Raw genomic sequence first — 24,072 nt, forward strand, 5'->3', positions numbered from 1 at the left:
ACGTAGCACTAAATGCCATCTTTCTACCACCATGTTCTGACTCTTGCCCTTCATCCCCTAAGTCAGCTGGGAATGACAGATGACTTCACCAAATGATTCTCCAGTGCAGCCCCATGCCCAGGGGCAGGGTGTCTACTGAGCATAAACTTTTGACAATAGCTCTCATTCCTCAACAGGCTCTGGTTTATCTCTGCTGACCAGGGAGGTTCCATGGGAAAAATTACTGAGCTGTAGTGATACTTCAATCTTGGATATTATGAGAATACTCTGTAACCTCCAAATAAACAAAAGTAAAACAAAAACCTGTCAGCTAGATTAGGACCCTGCATGGGTAGGGATCATAATGATCCCATTATTCATCACTGTATTGCTAGTACACAGGGCAAGAGGGCACACAAAAGTTTCCTGAATTACCTATAAAATATTATTTTTAGTAAGACCACATAAAAATTATTTTGATTTCTTCATACTCTATTTGAAAAGAATATTTTAAAAAATTAGCAATAAAAAGCAACCTAGATTGTACTGCACAAAACATTTTGAAAGCTTCTATAAAATTTTAGATTTTTAGATTACCTGAGAAGTGTTTGTTTTATTGTTCTTTTTTAAATGGTGTAAGCCCAGGGAGGCCTTTAAGCCACTGGAAGATAACTAAATATCAAAAATTACCCATGAAAATAATCTGAATAGTAGCATCCTAATTTGATGTTCTTTTTTCCCCCACTCTGTGCCATCATCCCTTTCCTCCTTCAATTTCCATTTCTCTTTCTAGGACAAATGATAAGGGAACCAATATACCTGGCTTCATCAGGCCCTCAAGACAGCTGCTGCCTGAGAAGCACCTCTTTTACTATTAAACAGGGAACACAATTCACTATGTTCCACACTAAAAATAATTGCCACCTGCACAGGGTACGTCCATGAAGGCCCGAAATTTGAAAGCTAACTGCAAGAAACAATGACTTGAAAATATCCGTCAAAGGGCTATATGGACCATTCACAAACTCTAAATACTCACTGAACACCTTTCAAAGCTTTACTGTCAAAAATGCTTTATCCGATATAGTAACACTATCTAAAACACTTTGAGTACTATATAAATCAGTTTGGTTTAGTTCAAGTTGTAGGATTCATTAATTTGCAACAGATAATTTCTTATTGCACTGACGAATACCTATCATATTTCTATTAGGTTAGCTTCTAAACACAAAATAAAATTCTTACCCTGGCTTCCAAAAGTGTAACATCCATTCCGAAACTTTGTAATTGACGAGCTGCTGCCAAGCCAGAGACCCCAGAACCTATGATAATTACCTTTCCTGTCTTTTTAGCTAAAAGTAAAAAACAAAAATTACAATATTTGGTCGTAGGTTTAAGAATTTGTATTCATCATTTTTTTAAATCATGAAAACCTCTAGGTTCTTAACATATCATGATGTCTTACCAAGTAAACAATTCACTTATTTTCAAAATAGAGAAACTAATACAAATTAGCAAATATCTGAAACTTATAAACTTTAATTCAATGTTAAAAATTTATAAATGAAATCCTTTAAACATTAACTTTCTCATTACACCTCAATCATCTGCTTTGGTATCTATGACTGGTTAACTCATGACTATCTGTTTCATTTACTTCCCAATTATACTAGGACAATTTGAGTAGCCAATTTATTCTTAAAGCTGTTTTCTTTCAGCTGTACTTCTGCAGTCCTTAGTATCTCTTTGTGCAGAATTATTAAAGCATCAAAAATAAATAAATATATGTGTTAATTCCCAAAATATCCCTATCTCCTGGATTCCTGGCAGTATAAAGAACTGGTCAATGAGAGAAAACCTCAAATCTCTGCTTTCATAACAGACTTCTCTTGTTTTTAACAATTTTTTTTTAATGTTTATTTATTTTTGAGAGAGAGAGACAGACAGAGTGTGAGTGGGTGAGGGGCAGAGAGAGAGGGAGACACAGAATCCGAAGGAGGCTCCAGGCTCCAGGTTCTGAGCTATCAGCACAGAGCCCGATGCGGCACTCACAAGTTGCGAGATCATGACCTGAGCTGAAGTCGGACATTTAACCGACTGAGCCACCCAGGCGCCCCAACAAATTTTGTTTTCTGATTTTTCTTAAATTTGAAATTCAGAATCTTTCACTAAAGTACACCTGTCAGACCAGAAACTACAAGAAATGCACATTTATGAAGAGATTTTACTTTAAATCTCTTTAGACTAAGAAATTAAAAAGAAAATGCTAAAAGCCTCCTAGAAATAAAACAGAGTCCTAGAATTGTAACTTAAGACCACGAAGTCCACTGGCCAAGTCCTTACTTGGTAGGGGTTTTATCCTTTTGTAGATGCCGAAGTTGATAAGACCGTGACGCTCTAAATAACTGTGAACTCGGTGGACAAGCACAGTGTCACCTACGGAATAAATGGATTTTACAACATATTTATATTTTAGGCAGCTTAAACAGAAAGCTCTTTAACTCTTCTGTTTTTCCATCATGAAGTTATTCTGTAGTACATATTATCCACGAGCCTCAGATAATGTGACTCCTTTAGAAAAGTGATTCCTAGCATATTAGTCTATGATGTAGTCCAAAACGCTATAGATAGCAAATATCATAGAATTTGCTATTTTATTTTATTTTTTTTAATGTTTTTTATTTTTTATTTTTGGGACAGACAGAGACAGAGCATGAACGGGGGAGGGGCAGAGAGAGAGGGAGACACAGAATCGGAAACAGGCTCCAGGCTCCGAGCCATCAGCCCAGATCCTGACGCGGGGCTCGAACTCACGGACTGCGAGATCGTGACCTGGCTGAAGTCGGACGCTTAACCGACTGCGCCACCCAGGCGCCCCAGAATTTGCTATTTTAAAAAAGGACAATACGCTATAGATGAAATAAAGGATAAAACCAACCCTTTAAAAGTAGTATTATATCAGTTACTTTGACAAAAATTTTTCAAGACTTTGCTGGTGGCAAGTGGAAAATGAGAAAGCCAGACAGCCAGCCAATCAAATGTCAACAAGGTACACCGTGGATTAACGTTGAAATGTAGTCCTTGGGAAATTATTAGCAATCTCTTGAACTTACAATGTAAAAACTAATAATTAAAAACACACATAATAGTTTTCTATAAGGCTTATTTTTGCATAGCACAAGGCAAAGATGGAAATATGAGTGAAAAACTCATTATCAGCGAACTATGAGCCAAAACTAGTCCCACTAAAAACACCACTTACTGTTGTAAGGCGCTTCTAATTGTTGAAGAGTGGCCTCAAAGGTCAGCTGAATCTTTGGATTATCCAACCACAACTGCAACTGTATTTAAATGATAGAAATTTTATTACACAAGCAGACATAGACTTTAAAATATCTTTTCAACTTTAAGGCCTCAAATATACACTTTCCTTTCATTGAAACAGTGAGGGTTATATTCCTGACAAACTGATAGAACACAAAGCCAGGTCAAATGAGTGAATTATTGAAGAAGCTGGAAGATGGCACAAAAACAGACACACAGACCAATGGAATAGAATAGAGACCCCAGAAGTGGACCCACAAATGTATGGCCAACTAACCTTTGACAAAGCAGGAAAGAATATCCAATGGAAAAAAGACAGTTTCTTTAACAAATGGTGCTGGGAGAACTGGACAGCAACATGCAGAAGAATGAAACTAGATCACTTTCTTACACCATTCACAATAATAAACTCAAAATGGATGAAGGCCCTGAATGTGAGACAGGAAACCATTAAAACCCTAGGGAGAAAGCAGGAAAAAAACCTCTCTGACCTCAGCCGCAGCAATTTCTTACTCAACACATCTCCAAAGGCAAGGGAATTAAATGCAAAAATGAACTATTGGGACCTCATCAAGATAAAAAGCTTCTGCACTGTAAAGGAAACAATCAACAAAACTAAAAGGCAACCAGCGGAATGGGAAAAGATATTTGCAAATGACATATCGGATAAAGGGCTACTAGTATCCAAAATCTACAAAGAACTCACCAAAGTCCACATCCAAAAAACAATCCAGTGAAGAAATGGGCAAAAGACATGAATAGACACTTTTCTAAAGAAGACATCCAGATGGCCAACAGGCACATGAAAAGATGCTCAACGTCACTCCTCATTAGGGAAATACAAATCAAAACCACACTGAGATACCACCTCATGCCGGTCAGAGTGGCTAAAATGAACAAATCAGGAGACTACAGATGCTGAAGAGGATGCGGAGAAATGGGAACCCTCTTGCACTGTTGGTGGGAATGCAAACTGGTGCAGCTGCTCTGGAAAACAGTGTGGAGATTCCTCAAAAACTTAAAAATAGATCTACCCTATGACCCAGCAATAGCACTGCTAGGAATTTACCCAAGGGATATAGGAGTGCTGATGCATAGGGGCACTTGTACCCCAATGTTTACAGCAGCAATTTCAACAATAGCCAAATTATGGAAAGAGCCTAAATGTCCATCAACTGATGGATGGATAAATAGAACGTGGTTTATACATACAATGGAATACTACTTGGCAATGAGAAAGAATGAAATCTGGCCATTTGTAGCAATGTGGATGGAACTGCAGAGTGTTATGCTAAGTGAAGTAAGTCATACAGAGAAAGACAGATACCATATGTTTTCACTCATATGTGGATCCTGAGAAACTTAACAGAAGACCAGAGGGGAGGGGAAGGGGAAAAAAAAAAGTTACAGAGAGGGAAGGAGGCAAACTATGAGAGACTCTTAAATACTAAGAATACCCTAAGAACTGAGGAACTAAGAATTAAGAATACTAAGAACTGAGGGTTGATGGGAGGTGGGGAAGAGGGGAAAGTAGGTGATGGGCATTGAGGAGGGCACCTGTTGGGATGAGCACTGGGTATTGTATGGAAACCAATTTGACAATAAATTATACACAAACACACACACACACACAATATATATATATATATATATAAATAAAACGAAGAAGCTGCAAGATATTTAGCCTAAAAACAAAAAAACCAAAAAAACCTAGTAACTTGCCAGTATCATACAGCTGACAAGGACCAACTCAGTTACAGGACTCTGGAGATACTGAGCAGGTAAAATCCACAAAATCAGGGGCACCTGGGTGGCTCAGTTGGTTGAGCATCTGACTCTAGCTCAGGTCATGATCTCACAGTTCGTGAGTTTCAGCCTGGCTCTCTGCTGTCTGTGCAGAGAGCCTGCTTCGAATCTTCAGTCCCCACCCCACCCCACCCCACTGCCAGCTCCCTGTTCCTGCTCTCTCAAAAATAAACAAACATTTAAAAAAATCCACAAAATCAGGGGCACCTGGGTGGCTCAGTCGGTTGAGCGTCCGACTTTGGCTCAGGTCATGATCTTACAGTTAGTGAGTTCGAGCCCCGCGTCAGGCTCTGTGCTGACAGTCAAATCCTGGAGCCTGCTTTGGATTCTGTGTCTCCCTCTGTCTCTGCCCCTAGCCCACTCGCATTCTGTCTCTGTCTCTCTCAAAAATAAACAAACATGAAAAAAAAATTTTTTTTTTAAATCCACAAAATCAAATGATCAATTAGATATGCAGAGGTGGCAGGGGGAGGGGGAAAGAGATGCCAAGGATATTCCAGTTTGGGGCTTGTACAACTAAATGAGTTGGTATGTTACTCACTAAACGAGGGCCACTCAAAGAAGGGATAATGAATTTAGTTTCAAGACAACCAAAAAGAGATACAAGACTAGAATCTAGATAAAGGGCTAGGGTTCTTAAGAGAATTAAGGTCTGGAGCCATTTGCTTATGGGTGATAAATGAAGTGCAGAAGAGGGGTCCTAGAGCAAAAATACACCAGAGGCAGGAAAAGACTGTAAGGAGCCTTAAGGAACTCCAACCAGTTCACAAAATGGCCTTTTTTTTAAAGATAAGACTACAAGGCTGTCAGAGAAGACAAACAACCAGGTAGGCAGGAGAAAAAACAGAATACTGTGTTAAACTAAGTGTGTTTAAGAAGAAGGGAGTGGTCAATTATTTCAAATACTGCTGAAAAAGCAGTAAGATGGGGAATGAAAAATATTATGGTACCATCAATAGACTCTAACATAAATGCTCTTCAAACTGAATACACATCTGTAAAAATGCAAGACCAACTAAATACCACCATATTTAAGTCTTAGCTAAAAGTTAACTGCTCCACAAAGTTCAACAAAGAAATGTGGTTCTGTATAAATAAATACAATTACAAAGGGATATGACCAAATTCATAAGCACCCTCTACTTTTCTCGGTGGCCACGGTCAAGGCAAAATGGACTTCCTCACATACACACCAGGCCCAAGCTCCTCACCCTTCAACAGAAGCCGTTTTCCTCTGTCCGTCCTATAAAATAAAGCTCAAGTCATGGTACATAGTTCAATAATCCTAACGCTGTGGTTTCAAAATCTAGGGGCAAAAGATGTAGTTTAAGATGAAAGAACTGAGGGGCGCCTGGGTGGCTCAGTTGGTTAAGTGGCCGACTTCGGCTCAGGTCATGATCCCGCGATCCGTGAGTTCGAGCCCCGCGTCAGGCCCTGGAGCCTGTTTCAGATTCTGTGTCTCCCTCTCTCTGACCCTCCCCCGTTCATGCTCTGTCTCTCTCTTGTCTCAAAAATAAATAAATGTTAAAAAAAAAAAAAAATGAGAGAACTGACACAATTCTCATAAGAGAATGATTTGTGTTCAGTTTTATAGCCAGAGGCCACAACTCTAACCTGGGCCAGTCCTTACTTCCCAAAATCTGGATTTTGGTCACAGAACATAAATCAGAGAAAACAGAAATCACTGTAAACCAACCACTCAAATTCAAGTAAAGAATGAAAACTTCCCTCAGAAGAAACAACAAAAAAAATGACAATCTTATTGAAAAAGCCCATTCAGATCAAACGTTCATATGCTATACACAGAAGCTGATTCTAAGACAAACAAGTGTCGAAATATACAGTATGAATTTTCCATTCACTTTTTTAAAAAAAATCACCGTTTTTTTCATACACCCCAAATCCCTTTATTCTGTACTACAAGAACCCAGCACAACCCACCAATTACTCTAGCTAAATAACATTTAGCAATCTAAATTCAGCAGTGGTTTTGCAGTCTAATACACAATATAAAGAAGTTAGTGGTAGCTAAAAAGCAGATATGCTAAAAATGACATCCCTGAACTATATTCAAAGTAGCTAAAATTACAACATAAATTTCTTTTACTTTATATCACCTTAGAGTATAATGAATATGTGCTGCCCTTTTCTACTCTATGGCTAAAAAATTTCTGATGAATAAAGGACATGAAAGAAAAATTCAGAGAAAAAATGGCTAATAAATGTGAAGAAGTCAGTCTAAGTAATTAAAGACATGGAAAAGAAATGAAATATTTTTAGTCTATTACAGCAGCATAGATTATCATCATTTTGATAACCAAAGCAAGGGCAAAGCAATGGGAGTGCCGACTGACTCAGTCTCTCTGGGAGGCAATTTGACAATATATATCAAAACTGTTCCTATTTTTTGACCAAGTAGTTTTCCTTCTAGGACTCTACCATTAGGAAATAATAACCAGAGATAGACTCAAGAATGTATAAAGCTACTCAGAGCTTAATAAAGCACAAACGTACATTTAAATGCCTAAATTAAAAGTATGACTCAACTGTCAGATAAAATATTATGCAGACATTAAAATCAAGCATTTAGCCTGAGAAGGAGGTTGAACGAGATGACAAGAACAGAGTAAGAGTTTCTTTCATCCTGAGAAGGAAAGACAAAATGATTATTTAAAAAAAAAAAAAAAAAAAAAAGTTTTGGAGAGCCTGGGTGGCTCAGTTAAGTGTCCAACTTCGACTAGGGTCATGATCTCACGGCTTATGAGCTCAAGACCCGCATCAGGCTCTGTGCTGACAGCTCAGAGCCTGGAGCCTGCTTCAGATTCTGTGTCTCTCTCTTTCTCTGCCCCTCCCCCATTCTCTCTCTCTCTTCCTCAAAAATAAACATTAAAAAAAAAGTCTGGGGCACCTGGCTGGCTCAGTCAGTAAACACCAGACTCTTGATCTCCGGGTTGTGAGTTCGAGCCCCACATGTGGTGTGGAGTTTATTTAAAATAACAGGGATGCCTGGGTGGTTATGTCAGTTGAGCATCCAACTCCTGATTTTGGCTCAGGTCATGATCTCATGATTTGTGGGATCAAGCCCCACATCGGGCTCCATGCTGACAGTACAAAGAGTGCCTTCTTGGGAGTCCCTCTCTCCCTCTCAAACATTTAAAATAAATAAAAAAAATTTTTTTTAAGTTTAAATAAAGATTCTTTGCATTTATGAGGTTATGAAGAATGAAAAGGATGCAAAGAATGTATGGAAATAGCATTTCAATTTTTTAAAAACAAAAATTAAGTATACTTCTAAAAAACTACCTGAAGAGAAAAAAACAACTAACTTTTAACAATGGTTACCTCTGGATAGTGGTACATGTTATAGATAATTTTATTATAATTCTTTCCTCTCTTTTTCCCCATATTCTCCATAAAAGTAATAAGCACTATTAATAATCCAAATGGAAAAAAGCAGACATGAAAACTTACTGTGCGGTTTCTAATGAACAGAAAAACCTTCTGGGTCTGCTGTGGTCCACTGATAATATCTGGAAAACAGGCTGCTTCTTGAGAAGTCATCCGGTCATGAGGAAGTCTACTCTGGAAAGCTGCACCCTCCACACCTAGCAAAGAAAGCAAAGGACTTCTGGGAAACGTGCAAGTAAACACAAAACTAGGGATAACGAGACTGCGTTTTTTGCCTGAAGAACCCCTGTAAAGCTCTGCCTCATTCACAGACTGATCTTACTTCCTTTAAAAAATTTTTTTTTATTTTGCCCAAAAGCTCAACGTCTTTAGTATTTACTCACTTTTTTGAGCTTAACATTCCAAAAATTACAGTTTAGTAATGAGTGACACAATCTACCTTAGAAAACATAACAAAGCCTTGAGCATATTTTCTTCATCCACGACATAACTTTGTAACACTAGAAGATACTCTAATTAAAATTAGCATCACTGATAGTGCACATTAAATCTTAAAACTAAAGAACTAGAATAGAGGAAAATATGTGAACAGAAAAGCAAAAGAAACTAGAGTGAAAACACAACCATATGCTGTCTTTTAAGATTACAGCAGAGAACATGGAGAGGTCTTTAAGGTTTAATAACCAAAAATAAGGAACGCATATCTCATCAGTGGTACCACCCATTAGTTCCATAAGTCAATACTGGCAAACAGTGAGATCAGTTAGGCAGACTACGATGAAGACACAGAAGAAAGCAAGGAATTTACCTTTCCCAGCAAAAACATTGGGAATGCTTTACTACACACTGCAAGTAAAGTATGCTACTGCATACTGTATACTACATATACATATAATGTATACATATCCTCTATACAAGTAAAATTGTATTATTTTGAAATGTATTATTTTGAAACTCTTCAAATTGGGTATTTTTATATGTAGTTAGTACATCGTAGTAGTTAAGTACATCTTTCTAAGATGTCCTTACAAATATACTTACATGAATTTTACCTCTATCTCTAAGATCACCTTATAAAAGATATACTTAACTACCAGCTCATGGAAATATCAAGACATAATTTAAAGAGTTTCAGAATTCAACACCACTGAAGTAATTATATGCAATCAAATAGGCTCCAGATATCCATATTTAATCATTTAAAGCACATAAAACAAGAAGTTAGAAACACTGATAATGGAAACAAAATTAAAGGAAAGGCACAGTAAGACTAAGAAAATAAAAAGAACAAGGCAGGTAAAGATGTAACTTAGAAAATTATAGCTAAGCTATTAGGGTGTTGTTTCCACAAAGACATTAAACACTACCTAGAAATGGTTAACAAGAGGTCAAGCAAAAATGCCTAATGCTAATATGGACTGCATATTAAGAAACAATATTCTTGGGAGAGAAGAAAAATTTACCCACTGACAGTAGATAATGAGGACACATGTACTTACATTACTAAACCAACAATTCTCTCATTTAATGAATCTAACTTAAAAACTGTCAGGACGATTAATTATTCCCTAAGGAAAAAAATAATCAGTAAGAGCCATACTACTGAGGGTAGAACATGAAATTAAGGCAAGAAAAAAAAAGGCTGGCTATCAGGGATATAGGTTATTTCAGTAATGTGAAATTTTCTAAAACTATATACAGCTTTGATGTCCCTAGTCACCTACCACCCAATCAAAATAAACAAAAATTAAAACCAAGACCAAAAACATGTCTCATTATAATGGGCATTATCTACACAATAATCCTGAGTACTCAGAACAAATATCTCTTAAAATAGGTTACCTTCATAAGTGTATACGATTAACATGAAAACCAACGAACTCTACAAACCGTACTTCTTCCTCCCCAAAACGGGTAGTTTTCTTTTTTAGCTATACTAATTTCTACATGCTTATTAAGTCATCATTGAACAGCAATCCTACTGCAAAATATTACTGTCAAAGACAGTCAAAAAACCACATAGGGAAAACCACTAAATTTTATGATATTTGGCTCCTCATTCCAAGTGCTTGTATGTCAAAAATCACTCTAAAATAGTTGGCTAACTTTGAGAATCTTGAGAATATGTAACAATTAAAAAAATTTAGGGGCACCTAAGTGGCTCAGTTAGTTAAGCATCTGACTTTGGCTCAGGTCATGATCTCGTGGCTCCATGAGTTTGAGCCCTACCTGGGGCTCTGTGCTGACAGCTCAGAGCCTGGAGCCTGCTTCAGATTCTGTGTCTCCCTCTCTCTCTGCCCCTCCCTTACTCACTTTCTGTCTCTCAAAAATGAATAAAATTTTTTTTTTAATTTACGTAAGTCATGTGGCAGTTTTAGAAGTATCTTTAGGGGTACCTAGGTGGCTTAGTCAGTAAGCGTCCGACTTCAGCTCAGGTCATGATCTCATTGTTCGTGGGATCAAGCCCTGCAGTGGGCTCTATGCTGACAGTGTAGAATCTGCTTCAGATCCTCTGTCTCCCCCTCTCTGTGCCCTGACCCTGCTTGCTCTCTCTCTAAAATAAACAAACATTAAAAAAAAAAAAAAAGTGCCTTTAAATCAAACACCAAATGATTACCAAAAGGAATTAAAGAAGCCAAAAGTTGTGACACTAATATATGTGTGGAGTAATATTCTTCTCCATTTCTCTCTTCTACATAACATCCAAAACACCCGGTTATTCTTAAATACTTTGTCAATTTTTAAAAACAAAAAAGTCTCTACTCTGTAATTATTTTCTTCCTCTTGGTTTTTAGGGATGAAGACTATTATTTCAAGGAAGGAAGACCACTATCAATATAAAAGTGAAAACTGTATAACATAAAATTCTAACCTTTTATCAAAGAATCAAAAAATAGGTTAACTTGGAACCTAAGCTGTTCGAAAGCTAAGTAAAGCACTCTTTCAATAGGATATTTCCAAAATGAACTAACAGACCACTCTGGATAATGTAACTCATAAGTATCACCTTTTGAAGGAAAAACCTTAAAGAATACAATTGACTTTAATAATATCCTTATTAAAAAGTACCAGTAGTACATATAATTCAGACCTAATTTACACTTAGTGTTTGTGTGCTCTTAACAGAATCTGGTATTCCGGAAATTTGAATGTTTCAAAGATGCTATCCTAATTTTTTTAAAGCTTCAAGGCTGCCTACATATCAATCTTGCCCCTCAGTTCAATTCCTTTCTCTCAATTTCACACAGGAAATTCCAGCATCACCTTTCAAAATGCAGTCATGCTAAAGCAGAAATGCTTTTCTAATGGTCTGACAGGCTCACACTTTCTCTGAAAACATAGTTAAAAGTCATAAAATATTTAAGGGAATATAAAGACCTTTTTAGGTAGATTAGAGAAGCAGAAAGGGGCGGGAGGGAGGTGAGGATATAGACCCTCTATTCCATGAAATCATTTCCTCCCTGATTCTGACATATAAGTAGCACCTTGAGTAGAATAAGGTAACAGAGATATAACACTTAAAAGAAAAGAAGACCTCCATAAAAGTTACTAGCTTTCATTTCTTTTTCACGAGGTAGATAAATTAACTAGATTTCTAGTTGAAGAGGGAAAACAAAAGTCTCACAAGAATCCTCATACAAAAGACTACTTAAATTAGTAAACTCTAGATGCACCATATTCAGTCCTATAATAGTTTAAAAATAAAGAATAGGGGTAGAGGAAAGAAAAAGAGGAGAATCATATAATTCCTTATGCTTTAGATTTTTTGTTTTTAGGGTAAACGCACACTTTAAATGATTCTATGAGGGAGGATATAAGGACTAGCCTATGCATAAGAAAGAAGATCTCTGGGTTCTCTCACTCCTCCAAGTGTTTGTGTATCCTTGGTCATACCATTTAACTGTTTCAAGTCCTTATCCATAAAACGGGTGGATACAATATCTGTTTGACTGCAGGAAGTTAGAGAAAATGACCTCAAGTTCCCTTAACTTTTAAGATTTAAGATGTATACACCAACTTGATGTGGATTTATAAAAGTCAAGATATGATCCTGGTCCCAAGATACTCATGAGGGTCATTTGGCTTTATTTAAAAAAAAAGAACGTTGATCGCTTACAAGCACATGCTTCTAAACTGATCATCTTACAAATGCATGCTTCTGAATATGGCAAAGATCTGAAGAGAGATCTTGAAGGGTTTAGAATAGTCACCACCACTCTTGGAAACACTGTAAAAAAAAAATCATGTTCTACTAAATAGTAAGTCAGAAGCACCACAGTTTTATATGAAAGTCTGTTTTTACTTTCAGCAATACAACATATTATTTACTAAAGCAAAAGAGTAAATTTACTCACGTTAAAACAAAAAGCAACAAGAAAACTCAATTTATTTCTTCAAGATTAAAGCTCTAAAGGCTATCCCTGATCCTCAACAGTTCCATGGAAGATCCAATTGTGCATCATTTAATAAAGAGCATTCTTCAAAGGTTTATCTGCCACAGATACTCTGAATGAGGATTTTAACACCTCTAAAATAACCATGTACTGATTATCAACCTCCAATCCTTGGGACAGCATTGAAACAAGTCTACCTCTAACATTCTGGATCCCCTAAGTACTAATTGCTGCATTAACAGTGTATTTTGACCCAAGAGAGTAAAATACAAATATTTCCTAGACCTGGTGTACACAAACTGCAAAAGACAAATAATTTTAAAGTAGACTTAACAGTTGAAAAGTGACAAACTCCAAAAGTGAAGTAACACCTATTCCAGTTCTATCATAATGTATATATATGTATCAGTCAGTTTTGAGCATTGAACCACACAAAAACATCCTGGGCAAAGGATGAAATCCAGACATACTACTTTGGATTCCTGGAACAAACTTTAATGGCTCCAGATGGGCCCTATAAATCATTTAACCTTTTACTTTTTCCTACAAGTAAAAATCTCATAGTTTGGTCTGAAAAGAAAGAGCATTTTGAGCAGACTTTTAAAAAAATGACTAATTTTCATGTGACAAAATGTTTACACTACAAAATAATTATGCAATGTTAACTGAAAAAAATGTACCCAATACTATCTAACAACCGTTTCTGAAAAGTCCCTTACCTGCATAATTCATCTGACTAGTCCTAGAATGCCTTTCCGTCCTTTTTTTTTTTTTTTTTTTTTTTGGAAGGCTTTTGGCCTATGGCTCCTCCTCTCTGTGTGTTCAGCTATATTTCTTTTTAAAGGTCCCATGATTCTGTTTTATATGTTTACTGTTACTATAAAAGCTGCTGGGGAGAAAAGTACCTGCCATCTCCTCAAAAACATGAAGAGTGGAGGGCTGAGATCGGCCTGAGGACTTCAAAAGGTTTTGCTTGCCTTTGTTCTGGCTACACTCTCCTATTCTACTACTCTGTCCTGCGAGTTAAATTTCCCCTGTGCTTCTGGCTAAAATGTGGATACCACAGCCAAAAACTCTTGCAAGCATCAATCCCTGACTTGGCGGCTCTTGCTACTAAGTGGCAAGCATCTAATGCCACCCTCACCTGATGCTTGGCCGTCTCCATACCCTCCAGAACTGTCGTCTTGAAGTCCTCCTGCTTGCCCTGTGGAAGGAAAGAGGAGAACTCAGGGACCTTACTCCATAAATTAAGATAATATCTGGACATAAAGGCCTAATAGTTGGCGACTCACAAATTCACCACCAACTAGTAAACCCATATTCAAGAGAGCTCCTTCTTCTCAAATCAGGCCCAGGGAATCACATCATAGTCTTCCAAATTCTGGTCAGAAAATTTCAACTGTACACACTGATTCTTGTTGAAAAGTAGGAGAACAAAGTACATAGTATTTCTAATCACTAAATCCTTCCTGTCAGTCCAGCATGGATTGGGGGAAAAAAGGATTCCAAATGTCTTTTACTACTTGTTGCTATGCTAAGAGTGGTAGGTGTGGCAGGGCTCTAGGGTCTAGAGCTGCAGCAATTCAGCATCTGCTCAATCTCTTTATCTTCACCTTTCTATCCAAAAAGAATATACATAAAATAACAAGACTTACAATTTTATTTATGTATTTGTAAGTAGGCTTCACGCCCAGCATGGAGCCCAAAGTGGGGCCTGAACTCATGACCCTGAGATCAAGACCTGAGCTGAGATCAAGAGTTGGACGCTTGACCAACTGAGCCACCCAGGTGTCCCAAGACTTACAGTTTTAATGAAAAATTCTCCCTTTGACTTCAAAGAACTGTAAAGACTCAGCTCCAAAACAAGTTTCATTTACTAAGCATGCTAGACAGTGCTAGATCTGAATATGCCAGGCCTCCTTAGTAAAACTTTCAACTGTACCACAAGACACCCTGCAGTCATATGCCAAGTAATGTAGATAGACACACACAGTGGGGGGGGTAGAGGGAGATATGGTAGGGAGGGGGTCTCCTACCTCAAGCTACACAGTAAGCCTAAGAAATTTTCCTCATTGACTAATATATAGAAAACTTCAAGAAAAGTATCACAGCTTGAAAGTTCAAAGTCAGGATAGATGATCTTCCGGACTCTTCCAAAATCTTTCACCAAAACAGATGCTATGATCTTCTTAAGCTTCTGTCTACCTGGTACATTATGGGGAAACTACAGCATGATCTTTGGAAGATATGAAAACACTCTCCAGTGATCTAAAACTGGACAAGCTTCATTAAATAGTTTATTTTAAAAGAATCTCAACAAGAAAGATTGATTATCTACCATTTGAATTAAAAGGGAACAGGAAAGTGAAAATGACATCTCTATCTTCATGTATACCAAAGTGTTTAGATAGAAATGATTCCTGACATTAGAATATGTTGCTGGAAGGTACACGCTCTGCTGTTAAGGTAGAATAGAATCTCATTCTAAAGTTATCTCACTATACTCCTGACAGGCCCTTTAGGTTCTAGAAGGTTATGGTTCTCATACAAGGCACAAGGTATAGGATTTGTTGTTTATAGCCTTTAAAAAAGGGCATATAATTATGAAGAGATGACTCCAGTTACAAAATCCAATCTGCAAACATCTTGAAAATGCAGGCCCTACGTTAAAATTTTTAAAGTCTAAATAAAAAATACTCACTCTTAATTACTTCTAAATTTATTCATAAAAAATCTTTCAGAGTTTTTTTAAAGAAACTCTTCCAAACAGAACCACACTAGATCAAAAGACTGACTCAAGGAGACGGGCTCAACACAATAAAATAAATACAGTTTCCAAGAAACATTTAAGCATTAGGAACAATATAGCTCCTCTCTCTCAAATTACGTTCCCAGCTCGGCAAAGAATAAAAGCAACAGTCTCTTGTCACAAAGGCATCTCACCATTTCTAAAAATAAAACAAAAACCACTTTCATGCTAGCCATTAAGTCTGAATTATTTTATCCTTCCCATTTCTATCATTTTCCTTCTTCCCCTGCTACATGTCATACAGAATGCTAAATTATTTTAACCTGCAGGTAGCTCTTGACTGTTTTCTGTCAATGGTATTTAATAGAAACAGATTTCTTAAGCCTGACTTATGTGCTCAAAAGGTTGACAAGACTGCTCTTTTATAACAAGACAGGGAAGTCTTTTTTGTCTTCTGCTTTTGAAAAAAGGAACAAAATTCATATACTGTTAGTTGATAAAAATATACAGGAGTATTATGAAAAATATTCAATACCCTGGGAAGATTTTTTTTAAAGGGATGTCTCTTAACAGCAGAAAGTCAAAAAAGACACTCCAAAGCATTGCATAAGCAAAGAAATAGAGCAAAACCAAACAGGCGATATAAACATGTAAGAAATAATGAAAAACAAAATAGGTGCTTAAAATTAAGTAAAGGAACAACATATCATTTGACTTGATGAAGGTTCAGAAGAGGAGGTTGCTATTTTCTAATCATAATGCAGTCATGAGTATTTGGAGGGTGCCTACTTCTCCAAAGACAGATGATAACAGCATCATCTTTATTAGTGATATTGTAGACCAATTCTTCCATCATTTTCTTAAAAACCACACACATACAAATATTTGCAGCTAACTTTCCATCCAGGATTGTCTCTGATTAGAACATATAAAATGCCATATCATTTGCTCTTTGGGTCCTTCTGTCCTAGGACTCTGCTGCGAAAGGACATGGAACAGCAGGCAAGTATAGTTGTTATCTTCCATGAGCTCAAACTCAAAATAGAAAATGAAAATATACAAAAGCAACTTTTTCCTATCACCTTGATTGTGGCACTACTGCGGAGACCTCCTTTTGTTTTCATTCTCAATACACACACACACACACTCAAGTTTAAAGTAGAGACCCTTAAGACCTGTATTTGTGTATATCTTCTACAAATTGAAGATAAAATCTTTTCGATTTATCTTACATAGCAGCTCTTCGGTTGCCCTCTAATAAACCTTCTACAGACTTGTTAGGTTATTTATTTATTTTTTTTTCAACGTTTTTTATTTATTTTTGGGACAGAGAGAGACAGACAGAGCATGAACGGGGGAGGGTCAGAGAGAGAGGGAGACACAGAATCGGAAACAGGCTCCAGGCTCCGAGCCATCGGCCCAGAGCCTGACGCGGGGCTCGAACTCACAGACCGCGAGATCGTGACCTGGCTGAAGTCGGACGCTTAACCGACTGCGCCACCCAGGCGCCCCAAACCTGTTAGGTTATTCTTGAAGAACAGTGAAGCATTGTAGTTATAGTCTCGATTAAGATTCCCAAGAGACCATTCTGCCAATATCTTAAAAGGAAATCTATGATGACTTTCAAGTATTTTTTATCTGACAAGCAAGAAGGGCAGGATCACCAATGTGTTGTTCTCAGGTACATACTGACCAACAGATTCACATTGTGACTATTTAGTTTCTTGTTAATGCTTATTTATTTTTGAGAGACAAAGAATGAGTGGGGGAGGGGCAGAATCCAAAGCAGGCTCCAGGCTCTGAGTGGTTAGCACAGAGCCAGACATGGGGCTCTAACTCACAGAGTGCAAGACCACAACCTGAGCCGAAGTCAGACGCTCAACCCACTGAGCCACCCAGGCACCCCGTGACTATTTAGTTTCTTGAAATCATGTTGATAACTTTGTACACAATTTGAGAAATTCCTAACTCTTCTGGGAAGCAATAATTTTTAAACAAACAAACAAACAAAATAAACCACAACAATTTATTAAAATTTATTTAATCAAAAATTTACCAAATTTACAGAACAAAGTGACTGCCAAGCTCTTGTTTTCAATCAAACCTGACACATTAGCAGAGGGGGAAAAAATCTTAAAAGTTTAAACCATCTTTAAAGACATAAGTTTCTGCTCTTATTAACACCTCAGTTTATATTTTAATAATCTCACTAATTCAATGTTTACCAAATACCTATCTCAAAACTGCCAAGCACAAACAGAAAGTGGAACAGGTTAAATACTTATTTTCAAAGGGCTTATAATCTACCTGGGGAAAGATAAAAAAATATCCACAAAGAAACTTTTTAAAATTTTATTTTTTAATGTTTGTTTATTTTTGAGAGAGAAAGAGAGACAGACAGGCAGACAGAGTGCAAGCAGGGGAGGAGCAGAGAGAGAGAGACACACACACAGAACCCAAAGCAGGCTCCAGGCTCTGAACTGTCAGCGCAGAGCCTGATGCAGGGCTCAAAATCACAAACCATGAGATGATGATCTGAGCCGAAGTCGGACACTTAACCGACTGAGCCACCCAGGCGCCCCAAGAAACTTTTTTTTAAAAAAAGGGAAACAAGAGGCTAATACACATGAGGAATCAGGGAAGCTTTTCTCAATAAATCCACAGAGGTCTGGATATATTGGGAGGCAGTCAAACCACCAATATGGTCTAGAACACTTATAAAAGCAAGGAGAAAAGCACAGACATGGTATAGAATGACACAGTACTTACAGAAGTGGGAGAGCAGGATAGGTAAAAGGGGCCACCCTCAGTGACAAAACCTAAACTTGATCTTAATAATAATGGGGTAACTGTATGACCTGTCACAGCAAAACAGCAAAACAAGTGATACTTTAAACTAATCCGGTCACTTTGTAACCAGATGGATTACAGGAAAAAAGGTGACCTACACAAAGGAGATCCAATTGAAAGGCCGATTAAGTTAGATATCAAGTGAAATTCACTTGAATAAAAAGATGACAATGAAAGTGGATAGGGCATAACAATAACAAGTCAAAGAAGCTATGCACAGGAAGTTACATGACTTTACAGCAGACTTGATAAAAGGGATAAGGGACTTTCAAGATGGCTCCAAGTTCTTTTAAGTCAGTAGTAATGCAGTGGACCAAATGCAAAATTTAGGAAAAATTTAGGTAAAATGAAACGGAAATATTTTTTACGTAATTACTCAGTCTTTAAAGTAATTAAAGACTAGAACTTTAGGACTAAAACTTTAAAGTCTTAAAAAAAATTTTTTTTAATGTTTATTTTTGAGAGAAAGAGCACGAGGGGGTGAAGGGAGGGACAGAAAGAGAGGGGACACTTTAAATATTAAAAAACATTTTTTAATGTTTTTATTCATTTTTGAGAGACAGAGACAGAGACAGAGAGACAGAGTAGGAGTTGGGGAGGAACAGAGACAGAGGGAGACACAGAATCTGAAGCAGGCTCCAGGCTCTGAGCTGTCAGCACAGAGCCCAATGCAGGGCTTGAACTCACAAACAGAAAGATCATGACCTGAGCTGAAGTTGGACGCTTAACCAACTGAGCCAACCAGGCGTCTCTAAAAAAAAATCTTAAAATAGCATGGGGGTAACAACAGGCTCAGAGAATTTGAAGCAGTTTTAAATGTATGACTAATCTCATAAGGAAAGTCACAGTTTCAAAGAGGAATTGGTCAACACAGACAAATGACAAAAAAAAATTTTTTAAATAATTGAAAGGTAGCGAGTTATTGGTGACCATAACCACTTCCTGCTGCCTTCCAGTCCTCTCCATAGTGAAAGGTGGCTTTAAAAATAACCTCAAATATACTGCTCTTAATGCATCCCTTTCCTAACTTTTTGACTATGATTGTGGACAGAATAAATAATCTACAGCAGTTCAAAGAAATGCAAAGGCAAGTGAATTGGGTTCCCTGAGATAGATGAAACTGGCCTAAAGGGAAAGCCTCAGGCATTCCTTTGAAGCACATCTTAGGCAGTTAACACAGCTAACATTGATCAATACTCTCCAACAAAATTATCCAGAATGAAATCTATGGGTTCCAACTAGAACAGCAATCCTAGTGTTATACTGTCATAAAGGCCCAGAAGGCAGGAAAAGGGTGCTGCTTAAGGTAGGAACCTGCCTAAAATTTTCTCCCTTTACCACTGGAGGAGCAGTAGCACTGCTCATCTACACCTGAAGACTTTTTAACATTGGAGCAGAAATGAGAAACCTCAGTACCAGAAATCCTATACAAAATAAAAGCCCTATAAGCTAAAAAGGAAAGCAAAGCTTTTAGAAGCCAAAGGAAAGAATGGACTTTTTCATATGCTATTTCCCTCCACATTCCATAGCAGGGATTTTCCTCACCTATTTTGTTGTAAAATCTTGGCTTATAGTTCAGTTTTCAAAATGTTCCAAATAAAGTTTACAATTTAGATGCTATGTTATGTTGCTCGACTACCAAGCTTAATGTGAATTTGAGTAGTTAACAACAAAGCTTACTTTTCTAGTTATTCACCTGTTTTTGTTTTTTTAAGTTTATGTATGTAAGCAATCTCTACACTCAACGTGGGGCTTAGATTCAGGACTCCAAGATCAAGAGTCACATGCTCTTCTCACCAAGCCAGCCAGGTAGGTATTCCTCACCTATTTCCAAAAAGGCCAACAGTGAATTTTACCCTGGACCTGCTATTAAAAGAACTGTAATAACTTTTCACAACTGATAACCATGAATTAATTTCAACAAGAGAATCCCTTTTTCCTGCTCAAATAAATTTCTCAGAATGCTGGCTATCTTGTATCTTCCCAGACCACAATCAGAGGCTCTTCCCAACCTCAGTATGATTTGAGTGTACACTGCTACAGGGAGATTTGACTTCTTAGGCATTAATTAATCATATGTGTTCTTCTATCTTCACATCAGAAGATGCCAAAAAAAAAAAAAAAAAAGGAAAAAAACACAACCCTATCTTCAAATGTTTGAGGCCACCGTAATTAGCAAATACTGCAAAATGTTAACATCTGTTAACCCTATTCCTAGTTCAAGTCTGTGTTTAATAGATACAAGATGTTTGTACACAAAAGTGGAATTTCTATTTTCTCCTTTGATCTCTCGTATCAAGTCCCATTTTGCAGATGAGAAAATCCTCATAGACAAAGTATCTGTTCTATTATATCATGAGCAGACCAAAAAAGGATGGTAGCAAAAAGAAAGGAAATTATAAAATTAAAGTTGCTCAGCTAAACAAATTACTAATTTGCTTTAATTAAAAAAAAAAAACAAACCTAATCAATCAGTGAAATGAAATCATTAAAAGCAGCTCAATCTGTCAAAGACTGAACCTAAAACTGGTAGCATTTGATTCAGTGGTTTTGGCCAAAAGCAGTTAACAGTTAAGAATCAAGGATCTCAGGGGCGCCTGGGTGGCTCAGTCGGTTAAGCGACTGACTTCAACTCAGGTCACGATCTCGCGGTCTGTGAGTTCGAGCCCCGCGTCGGGCTCTGGGCTGACGGCTCAGAGCCCGGAGCCTGCTTCGGATTCTGTGTCTCCCTCTCTCTCTGCCCCTCCCCCGTTCATGCTCTGTCTCTCTCTGTCTCAAAGATAAATAAACGTTAAAAAAAAAAAAAAAAAAAATTAAAAAAAAAAAAAAGAATCAAGGATCTCAACTGCTTCATAAAAGCCTAATTCCTTCACATTTCATGTAAAACTTCCAAAATCCAATTTGGGGAAAAACATTTAAAAACAACTTCTGGGTTCTCACCGTATTTTGAATACACTTTTATCGTATTGTTTCTTCATTGTAGCCAGTTATTAAATTTGTAACCCTAAAGAGGACTATGAATTCTTTGCAGAAAGGCCTAGTCTTCAGCGCTGCACCCTCAGAACCCAGCACCATGCCAGGAACAAAGCACTGCAGTTTTACAATTAATGGTTGTATAATAAAGTCAATGAGGAACTGCCAAGATTGGGGCAATCTTACTTTGCGTAGAAAATGTCTCCACTTTTTTTTTCTTCTCTTTTCTTTAAATTTCCTGTCCAGGGGCACCTGGGTGGCTCAGTTGATTGAGAGTCCGAGTCTTAATTTCAGTTCAGGTCATGATCTCAGTTTGTGAGATCGAGCCCCATGTCAGTGCAGAACCTGCTTGGGATTCTTTTTCTCTCCCTCTGCCCCTCTCCCCAGCTTGCACTCTCTCTCAAATTAAAAAAATAAATAAATAAAAATAAAGAGTAAGGGAGCCATCTGTCTTCTTTAAGGAAAAAAAAAAAAATTCCCTTCCAGGGCATTGGGCTTAGCTGGTGGAGCAGGTGACTCTCTATTTTGAGGTTGTGAGTTCAATTCAAGACCGGTGTAGAGATTGCTTAAAAATAAAATCTTTAAAAAAAAAAAAAAAAAATTTCACTTCCACACTATTTTTAAAAATAATTCTTCCAGTAAGCCAAAAATTTAGGAAGACTTACTTTCGTCCCACTCTTTTTCCAAGTTCCTCCAAATTTTTATACTAAAATTTAATATTTCAGACTCATTTTACCTTCTGTTACAGATTTATGTACACATTTGTATCTCTACTAGGCTATAAATCATCTGAGAGTGGGGACCACGTATTGCATAGTAATATATATAGCTTGGTCCAAATGTTATCTCTCAAAATATAAAAATTTTGAATTAATCTGTGACTTTTTTCTCAGTCCTCCAGTAAATTATTCTGAAGCACAGTTCCAAATCAGAACAATGAAATGATGCTATACAAAAAAAAATGATGCTATACAAAAAAAATGATGCTATACAAAAATCCTAGGTCTGCTTTCTAAGTGTATGCATCATATTTCATATAAGGAGAACTAAAATGATTTCAGGCACTTATTTGACACTAGCAGGCCAAAATGGCAACATAAACAATCCTGTTAGGAATGAATTTCCCAACAACTTCTAGTAGATCTACAAAAGAGGGTCTCCTGCTGGGTATGGGGTTGTAACAGAATTCTATAATTCTCCCTGTGGAGGTAATCCGAGTCCATTTTCAGGAAACCTGCAAGTTACACCTGCTCTCTGATTGCACCTGAAGGTACAGCAAGAGAAATCAGAGAGAAAAGCCTGGGATAAGCCACTTGAAAATAATTATGGCATGCTAAAATTATTCACCAAACCCTGACCGTAACTAGCCATGCCGCCAAACCCAGGACTTGACTGAATACCTCAGTATGACTGCCTCACAGCACCTAAGAACAAAGAACTATGAAAATATAAGGATGGTTACATAAGTATTAGGCCACCGTTTATTTTTTTTTCCTCTAAAAAAATTTTTTTTTTTAACATTTATTCATTTTTGGAGACAGAGACAGAGGGTGAGCAGGGGGACGGGCAGAGAGAGAGAGAGAGAGAGAGAGGGAGGGAGACACAGAATCCGAAGCAGGCTCCAGGCTCCGAGCAGTCAGCACAGAGCCCGACGCGGGGCTCGAAACCACAAGCCACGAGATCACGACCTGAGACGAAGTTGGACACCCAACCGACTGAGCCACCAGGCGCCCCTTTTTTTTCTTTTAAAGTAAGGAAATCCATCTTCAGCTCTTCTCTGGTCAAATTCTATTATTATACTAAGTTGTAAAGGACAGTTCAAAAGATTCTACCTTTTAGATTTTTTGCTATACTGAGTAAGCAATTCATAAAATATTTGGTCATCAATCTTTTGTCATAAATATTTTCATTTTAATAGTATTTGTGATAAAACTTCACTGGATTTTAAACTTTTCTACCCATACACATATTCTATATATTTTATATAATTTAGTATTTTTACTAATTTATGTTGCATCTCCTTTCATGTGATTTTGTGAAATATTCTTTCAATCGACAGGACTATTACATGAAAAGGGCCCCAAAATTATTAAAACCACAAAATTTTTTTGTCATACCAATCTTTCACATCAATGATTTCTGTACATTAAACAGCCTACCTCTCTTTCAAACACACACCACACACACACACCCAAAATTACCATGTAAGACAGAAGAGAGGGCAGGTACTTTCTTTTATTTACATTGTTGTAAGAGTTATTATGTGTTCTTAAAAGAATATAAACAAGGAGATAAAGTGATTCTTCCTACAGTCATTCAATAAAATAGATTATAATACAGAGCTGTCATCAATCAGCTAACCATATCTAATAACTATATCTAACAAAATGAACCAATAATTTGACGTAAGCCTTTGAGCTTCATTACAGTATTAGCATACCACTGAGGCTGGAAAACTGGTACACAGACATATGCATGTGCTTTACATATATGTATTTAAAAAAAAATTTTTTTTAACATTTATTCATTTTTTGATAGAGCATGAGTGGGGGAGGGGCAGAGAGAGAGGGAGACACAGAATCCGAATCG

The 24,072-nt window shown here is 37.2% G+C and overlaps 1 protein-coding gene across 2 annotated transcripts in view; it reads right to left on the reverse strand.

Moving 5' to 3' along the window:
* Nucleotides 1-24,072, reverse strand: part of KDM1A (lysine demethylase 1A) — a 62,427-nt gene that overhangs the window by 25,502 nt on the left and 12,853 nt on the right. Inside the window, exons 3-7 of one of the 2 annotated variants that reach the window (XM_058718692.1) lie at nucleotides 14,056-14,115; nucleotides 8,581-8,714; nucleotides 3,242-3,320; nucleotides 2,323-2,415; nucleotides 1,225-1,331 (exon numbers count right to left, since the gene is read on the reverse strand). In XM_058718692.1, the coding sequence (XP_058574675.1) occupies nucleotides 1,225-1,331; nucleotides 2,323-2,415; nucleotides 3,242-3,320; nucleotides 8,581-8,714; nucleotides 14,056-14,115 (473 nt within the window). The remainder of the gene's footprint in view (nucleotides 1-1,224; nucleotides 1,332-2,322; nucleotides 2,416-3,241; nucleotides 3,321-8,580; nucleotides 8,715-14,055; nucleotides 14,116-24,072) is intronic. The other variant, XM_058718693.1, reaches the window with a different exon arrangement.

The sequence above is a fragment of the Neofelis nebulosa genome, chromosome 2, assembly GCF_028018385.1.
Source record: "Neofelis nebulosa isolate mNeoNeb1 chromosome 2, mNeoNeb1.pri, whole genome shotgun sequence".
In the NCBI taxonomy this organism is placed as follows: Eukaryota; Metazoa; Chordata; class Mammalia; order Carnivora; family Felidae; genus Neofelis; species Neofelis nebulosa.